Source organism: Oncorhynchus gorbuscha, linkage group LG10 (genome assembly GCF_021184085.1).
Source record: "Oncorhynchus gorbuscha isolate QuinsamMale2020 ecotype Even-year linkage group LG10, OgorEven_v1.0, whole genome shotgun sequence".
Classification (NCBI taxonomy): Eukaryota; Metazoa; Chordata; class Actinopteri; order Salmoniformes; family Salmonidae; genus Oncorhynchus; species Oncorhynchus gorbuscha.
In genome coordinates, this window is record NC_060182.1 from 22,396,867 (window position 1) to 22,412,654 (window position 15,788).

General features: G+C 42.0%; 1 protein-coding gene across 1 annotated transcript in view; it reads right to left on the bottom strand.

Annotated features, from left to right (window-relative positions):
* LOC124045696 (cadherin-4-like) overlaps window positions 1–15,788 on the bottom strand; it is a 548,219-nt gene that overhangs the window by 63,806 nt on the left and 468,625 nt on the right. The window contains exon 8 of the mRNA XM_046365231.1: window positions 14,709–14,881. Within this exon, the coding sequence (XP_046221187.1) occupies window positions 14,709–14,881 (173 nt within the window). The remainder of the gene's footprint in view (window positions 1–14,708; window positions 14,882–15,788) is intronic.

A 15,788-nucleotide genomic window follows, 5' to 3' on the forward strand; every position in this document is an offset into this window, starting at 1 on the left:
ATTCTAAGTCAGGTGAACAAAAGGACTTGAGTTCCTGTATGTTGTTAGGATCACACCACGTCTTGTTAATCATAAGGTATACACCCCCGCACTTCTTCTTACCAGAGAGATGCTTGTTTTTGCCGGCGCGATGCGTGAAGAAACCAGGTGGCTGTACCGACTCAGATAGCGTGTCTCGAGTGAGCCATGTTTCCGTGAAACAAAGAACGTTAAGTCTTGGGTGTCTCTCTAGAATGCTACCCTTGCTTGGATATGGTCTACCTTGTTGTCAAGAGACTGGACATTGGAGAGCAGTATGCTTGGGAGCGGTGAGTGATGTGCCCGTCTACGAAGCCTGACCAGAAGACCGCTCCGTCTGCCCCTTCTACGGCGCCATTGTTTTGGGTCGCGGGCTGGGATCCGATCCATTGTCCTGGGTGGTGGGTCAAACAGAGGATCCACTTCGGGAAAGTCGTATTCCTGGTCGTAATGTTGGTAAGCTGATTTTGCTCTTATATCCAATAGTTCATCCTGACTGTATGTAATAAAACCTAAGATTACCTGGGGTAACATTCTTAGAGCTGTGTGTAGGGCTGTAGCGATCACGACATTTCGTCAGCTGGTAATTGTCAAGCAAATTACTGATGGTCTCACGGTAATTGACCGTTAATTAGCATAAACACGTTTAGCATCTCCTGGCTTCCACACGTAGCCTACAAGCCACTGATGCCGACCTTTGGAACATCTACATTTTAAAAAGTCTAATAAATCCATGTAATATAGCCTACATCATCACAATAAATCCATTATATATTTAGACAGGTCTAAAGAAATATGATATGAAGAAAATCTAGTCTATTTCGGATGGACAGAACAGCATACTCTGAGTTGTCCTTATGTTAGGCCCAGATATGGCTACACTAGTTAATTTAGCAGACAAGATTTGCTTAGAATTCTGTGGCAATCTTTTTAATTATTTGATATAATGAAGAACACAATTGAACACAGCTTAATAAAATAGAAAGGATATTTTCTTCAAACGTTTTCAAAGGTAGTGCACACATGTGGCTATTCTGTGTTGAGCGGTTAACAACAAAATGGATCCTCCTTATATGCTTCATTTAGAGTTATTTATGCAACTTTATTTGTGATACAAACGTTGGGGCTATATGTTTTGATGTTTAATACATTCTGAGGCTGCATGATGGAACTCCAATGATGATTTGAAAAAAGTTGCAAGCTGCCCACATTTTATCAGTCTCTAATTCACAATTTGACGAGCACTTGATAATATTCTCACCAGGCCTCAAATTTCCTGGCAGCATCCCTCTTGTGTGGCCATAATGCACCCTAAAAAAATCCATGCCTTTTGTAGCCAAAGTGGCCGTTGTACCCTTGGATTGAATTTAATAAGCAAATTATAATTCCCTTCTGCCGTCTGCGGTGCTCCGAAGCACCTCTCACTCACATGGTTCTCTCAGATGTAGCCAATACCCATCACGTGATCAGGTCCTTCTCACAGGTATTTCAAATAAGAAGTAGGCTACAAGTGAATGAAATCAAATAACATTTTATTGGTCACATACACATATTTTGCAGATGTTGTTGAGGGTGAGGCAAAATGCTTGTGTTCTTAGCTCCCGAGTGGCGCAGCAGTCTAAGGCACTGCATCTCAGTGCAGCGGCATCACTACAGCCTGAGGTTCGATCCCAAGCTGTGTCACAACCGGCAGGCAGGCAGTCATACAGACAGGGGGGACAGGACCTGGGAGCTGTCAGGATAATATGTCTCTTCCCTGGAATTCCCAATTACACTCCCAGTGTCTCCCTCCACTGCTAATTACAGAGTAAATATCCCAATTAGACTGTGACTCCAAATCAGGAGGATTAGACAGCTCAGCTCAGCAGTTGCCTCTCAACCCCCCATAACCACACACTCATTCACATGCACTGACACACACACAGTGACATCCACACATGCACACACAAATACTCAGCCACATGGACACACAAGCGTGCACAAACACATGCACACACACACCCTCCCACATAAATACACATGCTTCCTCTTTATTTTCTTAACATGTTGTCTAGGAGCACTAGCTAGCCTGCCAGCCCCAATATTGGTGATCTACAGTGTTTACACCAGGCCCACTACTTAGACAAGTCGATAATTATGTAGAGCACCTCGGAAACTCTAAACCACTTCACCATTACACACTACACTGCACTGTTACTGTAATGTACTAACTCTACAGAGCTGCTGTCACTGACTCTACACTTCATAGACCAGGAGGAAACAAAGGGAAAGAGAAAAGACCCAGAGGCCTGTATCTGAGAAGTCTACAGGTAAAAACAATCAAGAAGGAAAGTGAGAGCTAAGGATAAGAAGAGCAGTATAAAGATTGAGGAAGAAGGGAAAGTGTTGAAAGGCATGTGTGTTGTAGGAGAGAGGAGTCAGGGGAGAAAGCGATAGATGAAAGAGGGGTGAGAGGGGGCACACTTAGACATCTGGCTTCTTAGAGAAGCCCCGCTTTATGCAAGTCTCTCTTGAGGAGAGGCAGACAGAGAGACCTTATGGGACTCTAGCCTAACTCTGAAAACTGGGCTCGTAACAGCAACGGCAGTACCACTTTCTCTCTCTCTCCCTCCTGGTCTGTTAAGTATTTATGTTTATGTTTTATGCACTCAGATTTCTGCAAGGGTAAGGGCTTTTTTATCTGTTCTCTATGGGAGTGATGGAGGAAACTTTCTGGCGTACATACATTTGTGTGCTTCAACAAAGATATTGTGTGTTTGTGCAAAAGAAAGAGAGAATGTGGTGTATTTCAGTGTGATCTTATTTACAGAGTGTGTATGTGTGTGTGTGCGTGTGTGCGTGTGTATGTGTTAGCTCTAACCCAACATTGGGAATGAGTCAGGTTAGATAAGCAGTCTCCCGATAAGACAAAGCTGGAACAGCAAGCAGCGGTTCAGCTAAGATGTTTTCCTCTGTCTCCATCAATTTACCTCTTATTTTCTATCCCTCCCTCCTTTCCTCCCTCCCTTGTGTGTCTGCCATATTGTTATATTGTGTGTCTGCCTCTCTGTATCACTATATTATCTCTCATTCCTCCATTACTTTATTTTCTTTTTCAATGTCTCTCATCATCTTTTCTTCTTCCTTCAGTCTTTTCTGTGACCAACCATTCTCTTCCTTCTCTCTGTGTTTATATGTTTGTCTCTCTCTCTCTCCCACACATACACTAGGGTTGGGCGGTATCCAGATTGTCATACCGTGATACAATTTCTGTACCATACCGGGGTATATGGTATTACTCGGTATTATTATTATTATTTTTCAAACAAAACTATTTAGTCAACAGGGATCTTGATGAAGGAGGGGATTGAATGTCTCTGCTGTAACCAAGAATCTTTATCTTGACATCTAGTCACTTATTTAACTAGGCAAGTTAGTTAAGAACAAATTTGTATTTTCAATGACGGCCTAGGAACAGTGGGCTAACCGCCTGTTCAGGGGCAGAACAACAGATTTGTAAGTTGTCAGCTCTGGGATTTGAACTTGCAACCTTTTGGTTACTAGTCCAACGCTCTAACCACCAGGCTACCCTGACGCCCCAACTTAGCAAACCAAATACAAGCAAGCAAGTTAGCAAACCAAATACATAGCTGGAGACCTGAGCTGGGTATAATTGTGACCTGTTCCAGGAAGCTAGGCGTCTGTCGCAAGACACTAATTCACAGGAGAGACATTTGAACATGAACATTTTCTGCGGGCAGAAATGCCTTCGGGAACATGTAAACTTTCATGTGCCTTAATAGCAAACGTGTATGCCATCTGTAAATATGAATACAATTGTTAAATTACGAGTCTAGTTGTTTTAGCCATGGAAAAACCTTCCCGCTAGCCATGATTTGGCTGAGATAATGGTTGGGCTGCACAAGCCGAGAGATGGGTTTGGATTGGACTGCCATGTAGCACGCGTCTGTCTATAACATGAGCTGCTTAGTATGTGTACAATAGGTCATCCTTTCTAAAGTGGCTTTTTTGAAAGATACCACGAAGAACTGCACAAATGTTGCTAAGGCTCTCCACTTTCTGGAGGACCGAGTTATGAAATCAGTGGAATGCCCGGTGGATGCAGAGTATAATAGAAGGAGAAAATTCAGGTGTTTGATTAAAAATGTGGAAGGAGTCTAAAAGAGAACACAGAAGGCTGTTGTATAAAACACTTGTCTGGATTACATCTTCAAACTAAGGCATCCGTGACAGAGACGGAGAAGCATTTATCCATGTATACGGGTAAGGGAGTCTAGCTAGCTACATTTTCAGAAAAATATGCAGCCTGTCATTTTGTGTTTATACTTTTTCATAACGACAATGACAAGTTTGATTGGTCTACCATGTAGCTTGCTTCTGTCTATAACATGAGCTGCTCAATATGTGTAGATAATCCTTGCTACCACAGATTTTTTTTGAAAGATATCATTAAGAACTGCAAAACTGTTGCTACTACACTCAACATTGCTGCCCTGAATTTAACAGGTGCTATCGACAAAGGTCAGTGGGGAAAAGTTGTGATGGACTTGTTTCTGGAGGATGATTGTGCCATGCTGACTCTCTCTGACTTTGAAAATTAATAGACGAGGAAATCCCTGATTTAGGTAAAAACATTTTCATTGAACCTGATGACTTTGATGGGGATGAAACAGCGATCAACAGTGTTGTTGTCACTGAATAATTTTACCGGGTTTTGAAATCAGTGGAATGCCCGGTGGAAGCAGAGTATGATTGCAAATGCGGAGGGAGTTGAAAAGAGAATACAGAAGAATAATTTTGTCAGAAAGTCGCTTTCATTGCAAGTCCCACCTGGCCAAAAGCCAGTGAAAATGCAGAGCTCCAAATTCAAATAAATTACTATAAAAATAAAACTTTCATGAAATCACACATGTAAGATACCAAATTAAAGCTACACGTGTTGTGAATCCAGGAAACATGTCAGATTTCAAAAAGGCTTTTCGGCGAAAGCAAATTATGCTATTATCTGAGGATAGCACCTCCGTAAACAAAGAGAGAAAAGCATATTTCAACCCTGCAGGCGTGACACAAAACGGAGAAATAAAAATATAATTCATGCCTTACCTTTGACGAGCTTCTTTTGTTGGCACTCCAATATGTCCCATAAACATCACAAATGGTCCTTTTGTTCGATTAATTCCGTCGATATATATATCCAAAATGTCCATTTATTTGGCGCGTTTGATCCAGAAAAACACTGGTTCTAACTTGCGCAACGTCACTACAAAATATCTCAAAAGTTACCTGTAAACTTTGCCAAAACCTTTCAAACTACTTTTGTAATACAACTTTAGGTGTTTGTAACCTAAATAATCGATAACATTGAAGACGGGATGATCTGTGTTCAATACAGGAGGAAAACAAACTGTAGCTAGCTTTCTGGTCATGTGCCTCTATCTAACTGTACACATGAAGTGACCCTCGTTCTGAACAGGGCTACTTCTTCATTACACAAAGGAAAAACCTCAACCAATTTCTAAAGACTATTGACATCCAGTGGAAGCGGTAGGAACTGCAAGAAGGTCCCTTAGAAATCTGGAGTCCCAATGAAAGCCCATTGAAAAGAGAGTGACCTCAAAATCGGAATGGTTTGTCCCTGGGGGTTTCGCCTGATAAATAGGTTATGTTATACTGAAAGACATGACTCAAACAGTTTTAGAAACATCAGAGGGTATTCTATCAAAATCTACTAATAATATGCATATCTTATCTTCTGGGATGAGTAGCAGGCAGTTGAATTTGGGCATGCATTTCATCTGGACGTGTCTTGTCACCAAGAAGTTAAAGCATACTGTTAACTAGCTAGCTAACGTTAGCTGGCTGGCTTGCTAGCTAATGTTATGTGTATGATCTGTGTAGTAATATTATTTATATCTCACAAAACCATTTGCATTGCTAGTTATAGCCTATTATTAGCTAGCTAGCTAACATTGAACTTAGTTGGTTAGCTTTAGCTACCTGCAGATTCATGCATAGTGCATGGTAGTATGGTTTGGGATTATGGTTCATTCTTCAGCTAGCTAGCTAGCTACACTTCTAAATAAGACTCCTCTATGTAAGCAACCATTTCACTCTGCCGTTTACACCTTCTGTATCCTACTACTTTTTATTAATACATTCACCACTTTTAGTCTTGAAATCTTTGGTTGTTTATTACACTACCTTACTCTGTTTAGCACATGGCCTCACAAGCAAATCCTTAAAGAGATGGGTGTGAATGATGCTGAATAGGTGTAGACAAAGAAGAGCTCTCCAGTAGGTGTACCAAAACATTCACGGGCCATTTTCTCAAAAGTTGGGTTACACGTTTATCAAGTTTTAGAGCAGATTTACTTTCTCATTGTTCCTCAACTGCAGTGTATTATATAGTATTTTCTAAAGCAGGAATAGGCTTTTATAGGCTAAAGTCCAAGCTATGTCTTCCAATGTCACGACTGTTGTTGGCATCCAAAGATTATCCAACTTGAATAAAGGCTTGGAGGTAAGGACGACAGCAGTTGTGTAGCCTACAGGTGATACGGATGCCATTTATTATTGATACCTACATTGCGCATTGATGTGAATCACACTGCTGCTCTCTCATTTAGCCATTTGAGCCTCACAGATTGTGGTTGTTGTGGATGGCTGTTCACAAATGTATATGTATATTTTAACCCAATAACGGTTGAATTTAAAAAGTTTAAGATAACTATAAATCATTGTTTTTGCGACCAGTGCACAGCCAGTGAAAAATGCTCTCTTGCAACAGCTGTACAGGTGCTCCCTCCTAAATTCCTCTGGTATTGTGTTCCATACAGTCAAAACCAAGTTTAATTTAGGTAGAATATGATTTTTTTTTCTCCATATAGGACTACGTAGATATACTCCAACTCACACACTTTACATAGACAGCTGCAAATGATCTAAATATAAGTGTCACCAACAAGAAATGAAAACAATAGACCTATAGCACACATTTTCCACATGCAAATAGCACTTTTCGATAGCGCTCAAAGCATTTATTGAGGCAATGAGCTAATCAGACCTCCATGACAACAACATCATAAACAACAGAGTAGGCTACGCGCTGCGCCTGGCCCGCCACAGGAGTCGCTGGTGCGTGATGAGACAAGGATTTCCCTACCGGCCAAACCCTCCCTAACCCAGACGAAGCTAGGCCAATTGTGCGTCGCCCCACGGACCTCCCGGTCGTGGCCAGTTACGACAGAGCCTGGGCGCGAACCCAGAGTCTCTACTGGCGCAGTACAGCGCCACCCGGGAGGCCCCTCTTTTTCCACATTTTGTTACATTACCGCTTTATTCTAAAATCGATTAAATAAATTAAAATCGTCAGCAATCTACACACAATACCCCATAATGACAAAGTGAAAACAGGGTTTAGAAATGTTTGCGAATGTATTAAAAATAAAAACATAAATACCTTACTTACATAAGTATTTAGACCCTTTGCTATGAGACTCAAAATTTAGCTCAGGTGCATCTTGTTTCCATTGATCATCCTTGAGATGTTTCTACAACTTGATTGGAGTCCACCCGTGGGAAAATTTAATTCATTGGACATGATTTGGAATGGCACATACCTGTCTATATAAGGTCCCACAGTTGACAGTGCATGTTAGAGCAAAAACCAAGCCACGAGGTCGAAGGAATTGTCCATAGAGATCCAAGATAGGATTGTTTTGAGGCACAGATCTGGGGAAGGGTACCAACACATTTCTGCAGCATTGAAGGTCCATAAGAACACAGTGGCCTCCATCCATCTTAAATGGAAGAAGTTTGGAACCACCAAGACTCTTCCTAGAGCTGGCTGCCTGGCCAAACGGAGCAATCAGGGAGGTGACAAAGAACCCAATGGTCACTCTGACAGAGCTCCAGAGTTTCTCTGTGGTGATGGGGGAACCTTCCAGGAGGACAACCATCTCTGCAGCAATCAGGCTTTTATGGTAGAGTGGCCAGACAGAAGCCAGAGCCCGGACTTGAACCCGATCAAACATCTCGAGAGAGATCTTAACATAGCTGTGCAGCAACGCTCCCCACCCAATCTCACAGAGCTTGAGAGGATCTGCAGAGAAGAATTGGAGAAACTCTCCAAAAAAAGGTTTTCCCAAGCTTGTAGCGTCATACCCAAGAAGTCTCGTGCTGTAATCGCTGATGAAGATGCTCCAACAAAGTACTGAGTAAAGGGTTTGAGTAGTTATGTAAATGTGATTGTCGTGTCTTTGGCATAATTAAAGTGAAGACTGTTATTTTATCAAATCAATTCTCTGTAATTATTATTACGTGATTAAACTAATCATGTAAATGTAATTAACTAGGAAGTCAGGGCACTAAGGAAACTCTTCAGATTACAAAGTTATAATTTTCCTAATATAACTCTTCAGATATTTTAATATCTGATCAATTAGTCTTCTAATTAATGAATTATTCTTTACCTCACGTTAGTCTCATTCCAAACATTGTGAAATGTTGGTTGTCTGCATAAACCCAGCCTTTACTATGAATCATCCATACATCAACTGTCTTAATCATTTATTTACTAACTAACTAAATAATCACAGAAATGCATAGACAAACAAACAGTAGATATGGTTACAAGGAAATGAAATATTGGCTGAGCCGATATGACGGCTTGGTGGACAAAGGGAAGTGGGTGTGGACTGAGAAGGGCGGGAAAGACAAAAAGAGTCACTACACAGTTGATTAGCACATGAACGCTCACTAATTCGGGAATAATTGCAATCAATATATATTTACGCCCAGTGTGTCATCGTGATCTCTGTTGGAATCCTCCTTCTGTTGGAAAGTTCAGTCTTTTGTGGTTAGAATGAATACTTCAGAGTACCTTTCAGAAATGTTCGTATAGAATAGATGTTTCGGCGGTTGTCGGTCTTCGCATCCCAGGTTGACATCATTTCTAGCTGCAGACTAGTAATTAGTATCTAAGATTTGCTCTTATTCTGTGGGGATCGATAGTCGATCGATAGAGTCGGGATCGATAGAGTTTATTCTGTCGGGATCGATAGAGTTGAACCATTTCCCGTCGTGGAGCCAATGCTCCACGTGGTATGGTTAGGAATTAAACAACCATTACAACTTTACCTTATACTGAGGCTTTTGTGGTCTGAACTCAACCTGTGCCCCTTCTGTGTCCATCGAGGTACGCGTGGTCTGAATAGGATTTCCTATGGAGGGTTTTTTATTTGTACAGTAGAAAAGGGCTGTTCCACACCAGATCATGTCTGTGCTCACGGGGGCGGGCCAATGACTTAGTTAAACTTTAAAGGGAATACAATTCTGTCACATTAAAGGTTTAAAATAATATTATATAATTTCACAAATAGTTTCATCTTTACTCATTCATTTTATACAAGAATTAGATGCAAACCCCATCATTGAGAAATGTACATATTCAGATATATAGTCATGTGTGTTTCTTGTCCTCTCTGAGGTCACCAAATGAAACACACTCGTCATACCCGTCCCTTAAGTGTCCACGGACCATTCCCACCTTCTCACAAGTGGACATGTTGTATCAAATCCTCATTTTGTGGATTTAGGAGTTCACCATGTGAAATCCTTTGTTCTCTCTATGTGTCTCTGTCTGCATGGCCAGGGGGAGAGAGTCTCCTCCAGGAATTTCCGACCTGAGATAACAGAACCTGGGTTTGAGAGAAGGGGAAGCCACTAGCTATACCCAAAAAGGGCCACCGTCATGACATGATATTTCATTTTTTTATTTTTATAAATTTGCTAAATAAAATAAAAAGACCGTTTTTGTTTTGTTATTATGGGGTATTGTGGGTAGATCGATGAGGAAAAACTTTTTTTAAAATCAATTTTAGAATAAGGTTGTAACGTAAGAAAATGTAGGAAAAGTCATACTTTCCGAAGACACTGTATATTTCCAAGTCATATTCTTGAAGATCAAAAGGTATGCAATCAATTGCAATGACTAGAAATCTGACAGACTTTGGATTTTAATGTCAAGATATACAGTGGCCTATTTTATTATTGTGTAGTAGAAAGCAATGGGTTAGAATAAGCCTACATAACCAACCCATAGAGTAAAATGCAAAGTCCGTTTATGGCCAGCTATGTAAAACTATAACTATAAAGTGTGTCCAGCAATAGATATTGTTCAATTGGTAATATTAATTTTGTCTTCTTCTAATGCCTCTTAAGAGGAAAGTAATCAGATTAACTTACTGAGTTTGGGTAATACAAAATTTACGAGACTGATTACAATTTTTGACAAGTAACTAGTAACTATAACAGATTACATTTAGAAGGTAACCTACCCAACCCTGCACACACACACTAACAAACAGAAACATTCTCAATCGTTGGTGTTTGATGCAATGACACAATCTCAATAGTTCTCCACACTGCCCTCACCCACCTAGATAAGAGTAATACTTACGTGAGAATTTAGTTCAATGACTACAGCTCATAGTTCAACACCATTTGTCCCCCTTTACTTTAAACTAGGGAGGGGGGCGAGCACGCCCCATCCACATTGATGCGGTTGCAGTGGAGCAGGTCGAGAGCATCAAGTTCCTCTGCGTCCAAATCACGAAAGACTTAAAACGGTCCAAACACACACACACACAGTCGCGAAGAAGCCATAACAGCGCCTATTTCCCCTTACGAGGTTGATTTTATTTGTCATGGGCCCTCAAATACAAAACAAATTCTACAGCTGTACCGTTGAGAGCATCTTGACTGGTTGCATCGCTGCCAGGTGTGGCAATAGCACCGCCCTCGATCACATGGTGCTACAGAGGGTGATGCGGAGAGCCCAGTACATCACTGGGGCAGAGCTCCATGCCATCTGTATCAGGCAGTGTGGAACTAAGGCCTGGAACCTCGTTAAAGATTCCAGGCACCCAAGCCATAGACTATTCTCTCTGCTTCAGCACGGCAAGCGGTACCGGTGCATCAAGTCTGGCACCAACAAGCTCTTGAACAGCTTCTATCCACAAGCAATAAGACTGATAAATAGCTAAAAAAATAAATACACAGACTATCTGAGTTATTCTTGTATCTTTATTGACCCTTTATTTTATTTTTGCACTCTCCATCATCTGCTCACTCACACATAATATGCACATACATTAATACTGACTCTACACACAAGCACACCACATTCACATACAGGCTGCTGCTACTCTGTTAATCTTATATCCTGATGCCTAGTCACCTTACCCCTATACATATCTACCTCCATCACTCCAGTATTCCTGCACATTGTAGATATGGTATTGGAACTGACCGTGTTATTGTGTTCTTCATATATCTTCTTATTTCTCGTGTGTTTTTTCCAGTATTACACTGTTCATTCATTGTTGGATTTTGAGTTTGCAAGAAAGGCATTTGACTGTACTTGTGCATGTGACATTAAAACACACACCTGAAGGCTCCACTGCTGACAGACCTATTAACCTATTGACGGTGTTGTTAATAGGTCTGTCAGCAGTGACAGGTGGCTGGGGTGATGCAGCAGAGAGATTCCCTTTACGGCGTTGACGGTGTTGTTAATAGGTCTGTCAGCAGTGACAGGTGGCTGGGGTGATGCAGCAGAGAGATTCCCTTTACGGCGTTGACGGTGTTGTTAATAGGTCTGTCAGCAGTGACAGGTGGCTGGGGTGATGCAGCAGAGAGATTCCCTTTACGGCGTTGACGGTGTTGTTAATAGGTCTGTCAGCAGTGACAGGTGGCTGGGGTGATGCAGCAGAGAGATTCCCTTTACGGCGTTGACGGTGTTGTTAATAGGTCTGTCAGCAGTGACAGGTGGCTGGGGTGATGCAGAAGAGAGATTCCCTTTACGGCGTTGACGGTGTTGTTAATAAGTCTGTCAGCAGTGACAGGTGGCTGGGGTGATGCAGCAGAGAGATTCCCTTTACGGCGTTGACGGTGTTGTTAATAGGTCTGTCAGCAGTGACAGGTGGCTGGGGTGATGCAGCAGAGAGATTCCCTTTACGGCGTTGACGGTGTTGTTAATAGGTCTGTCAGCAGTGACAGGTGGCTGGGGTGATGCAGCAGAGAGATTCCCTTTACGGCGTTGACGGTGTTGTTAATAGGTCTGTCAGCAGTGACAGGTGGCTGGGGTGATGCAGCAGAAAGATTCCCTTTACGGCGTCGACGGTGTTGTTAATAGGTCTGTCAGCAGTGACAGGTGGCTGGGGTGATGCAGCAGAGAGATTCTCTTTACGGCGTCGACGGTGTTGTCACAGGCACATCCGTGTCACGTAAACAAAGATGTTAGGATGTTGTCATAATGTGACAGCTCCATAAACAAGGTGACCTCAGGGGGACGGCTTGGAAACTGCTGGGAACAGCGTGACGTGGAGTGGCAGACACCCATGACAGACAACCTACAGCCACACACAGTTGAAGACTCAGACTGACTTACGTGAGTTGAAAAATAAAATGCAAATATACACTGACATAGACTGACCAGGAGAATCCAGGTGAAAGCTATGATGCCTTATTGATGTCAACCTTTAAATCCACTTCAATCAGTGTAGATTAAGAGATTTTAAAGCCTTGAAACAATTAAGACATGGATTATGTATGTGTGCCATTCATAGGGTCAATGGGCAAGACAAAATATTTAGGTGCCTTTGAATGGGGTATGGTAGAAAGTGCCAGGCACACTGATTTGAGTGTGTCAAGAAACGCAATGATGCTGGGTTTTTCACACTCAACTATTTCCTGTGTGTATCAAGAATGGTCCACCATCCAAAGGGCATCCAGCCAACTTGACACAACTGTGGGAAGCATTGGAGTCAACGTGGGCTAGCATCCCTGTGGAACGCTTTTGAAACCTTCTAGTCTGTGCCCCCAATGAATTGTGGCTGTTTTGAGGGCCAAAGGGAATGCAACTCAAAATGAATGTACAGTTGAAGTCGGAAGTTTCCATACACCTTAGCCAAATACATTTAAACTCTGTTTTTCACAATTACTGACATTTAATCCTAGTAACAATTCCCTATCTTAGGTCATTTAGGATCACCACTTTATTTTAAGAGTGTGAAATGTCAGAATAATAGTAGAGATAATAATTTATTTCAGCTTTTAATTATTTCATCACATTCCCAGTGGGTCAGAAGTTTACATACAATCAATCGGTATTTGGTAGAATTGCCTTTAAATTGTTTAACTTGGGTAAAACATTTAGGGTAGCCTTCCACAAGCTTCCCACAATACGTTGGGTGAATTTAGGCCTATTCCTCCTGACAGAGCTGGTGTAACTGAGTCAGGTTTGTAGGCCTCCTTCCTCGCACACGCTTTTTCAGTTCTGCCCACACATTTTCTATAGAATTGAGGTCAGGGCTTTGTGATGGCCACTCCAATACATTGACTTTGTTGTCCTTAAGCCATTTTGCCACAACTTTGGAAGTATGCTTGGGGCCATTGTTCATTTGGAAGACCCATTTGCGACCAAGCTTTAACTTCCTGACTGATGTCTTGAGATGTTGATTCAATATATCCACATCATTTTTCTTCCTCATGATGGCATTTATTTTGTGAAGTGCACCAGTCCCTCCTGCAGCAAAGAACCCCCACAACATTATGCTGCCACCACCGTGCTTCAAATTTGGGATGGTGTTCTTTGGCTTGCAAGCCTCCCCCTTTTCTCCAAACACATAACGATGGTCATTATGGCGAAACAGTTATATTTTTGTTTCATCAGACCAGAGGACATTTCTCCAAAAAGTACGATCTTCATCCCCATGTGCAGTTGCAAACCGTAGTCTGGCTTTTTATGGCGGTTTTGGAGCAGTGGCTTCTTCCTTGCTGAGCAGCCTTTCAGGTTTTGTCGATATAGGACTTGTTTTACTGTGGGCTGAGTGGTCCCATGGTGTTAATTATTGCGTATTATTGTTTGTGCAGATGAACGTGGTACCTTCAGCCATTTGGAAATTGCTCCCAAGGATGAACCAGGTGTGGAGGTCTACAATTTTTTTTCTGAGGTCTTGGCTGATTTCTTTTGTTTTCCCATGATGTCAAGCAAAGAGGCACTGAGTTTGAAGATAGGCCTGGAAATACATCCACAGGTACACCTCCAATTGCTTAAAATGATGTCAAGTAGCCTATCAGAAGCATCTAAAGCCATCATTTTCTGGAATTTTCCAAACTGTTTAAAGGCACAGTCAACTTAGTGTATGTAAACTTCTGACTCACTGGAATTGTGATACAGTGAATTACAAGTGAAATAATCTGTCTGTAAACAATTGTTGGAAAAATTACTTGTGTCATGCACAAAGTAGATGTCCTAAACGACTCGCCAAAACTATAGTTTGTTAATAAGAAATGTGTGGAGTGGTTGAAAAACGAGTTTTAATGAATCCAACTTAAGTGTATGTAATCTTCCGACTTCAACTGTATGTACTGTTTCATACTAAATCGAGTGTCTTGGATTTACATACAAAATCATACGAAATGCTCCAGGTTGTTCCCAGAGGCAGTTCCAGCACTGCTGTTACCACAACACAACACACACTATGTGAAATGAACCTTGACAATCTTGACAATCACATTACATTATCCTCATTCATTATGTGGAGGGCCAGGAGTTCTTCTGACCTTAACAGCAAAATCTCTGGGCTCTGAGAACACATCCCACCAGCTTTACCAGGGTTACTAACCTCGCGGTCGAGGCCTGCTGCCACGGTGACAATGTCTCCGGTCTCGCTGTTGATGGTGAACATGTTGGGGATGGGGCTGTGTGGCGTCTGGGAAAGGATCCGGTAGCGCACCATCCCATTGGCCGTGGTGTTGTCATCATGATCGAAGGCTGCCAGGTGCATCACAAACGTACCTGAGGAAGAGGAGGCAACAGTCAGACGAGGCATATATACAGGTACACAAGCACAAAGTACCAGTCAAAAGTTTGGACCCTCCTACTAATTTTTCAACCGCAGAGTGAAGGAAAAGCAGCCAACAAGTGCTCAGCATATGTGGGAACTCCTTCAAGAATGTTGGAAAAGCATTCCAGGTGAAGCTGGTTGAGGGAATGCCAAGAGTGTGCAAAGCTATCATCAAGGCAAAGGGTGGCTACTCTGAAGAATCTCAAATATAAATTGTTTGAAAAAATGTGGGTTACTAAATGATTCCCATATGTGTTCATTCATAGTTCGGATGTCTTCACTATTATTCTACAGTGTAAAAAATAGTCAAAATAAAGAAAAACCCTGGAATGAGTAGGTGTGTCCAAACGTTTGACTGGTACTGTACATTCATGGACACACTGATCTCTCACTCTCACTTTCTCTCTCTCTCTCTCTCTCTCTCTCTCTCTCTCTCTCTCTCTCTCTCTCTCTCTCTCTCTCTCTCTCTCTCTCTGTCCCTATTTATACTCCTCTCTCTCTCTGTCCCTGTTTATACACCTCTCTTTCTCTGTCCCTGTTTATACCCCTCTCCCTCTCTGTCCCTGCTTATACTCCTCTCTCTCTGTGTCCCTGTTTATACCCTCTCTCTCACTGTCCCTGTTTAAACTCTCTCTCTCTCTCTGTCCCTGTTTTACACTCCTCTCTCTCTCTGTCCCTGTTTATACTCATCTCTCCCTCTATCCCTGTTTATACTCCTCTCTCTCTCTCTCTCTCTGTCTCTCTCTCTCTCCCTGTTTATACTCCTCTCTCTCTCTGTCCCTGTTTACACTCCTCTCTCTATCTGTCCCTGTTTATACTCCTCTCTCTCTCTCTGTCCCTGTTTAAACTCCTCTCTCT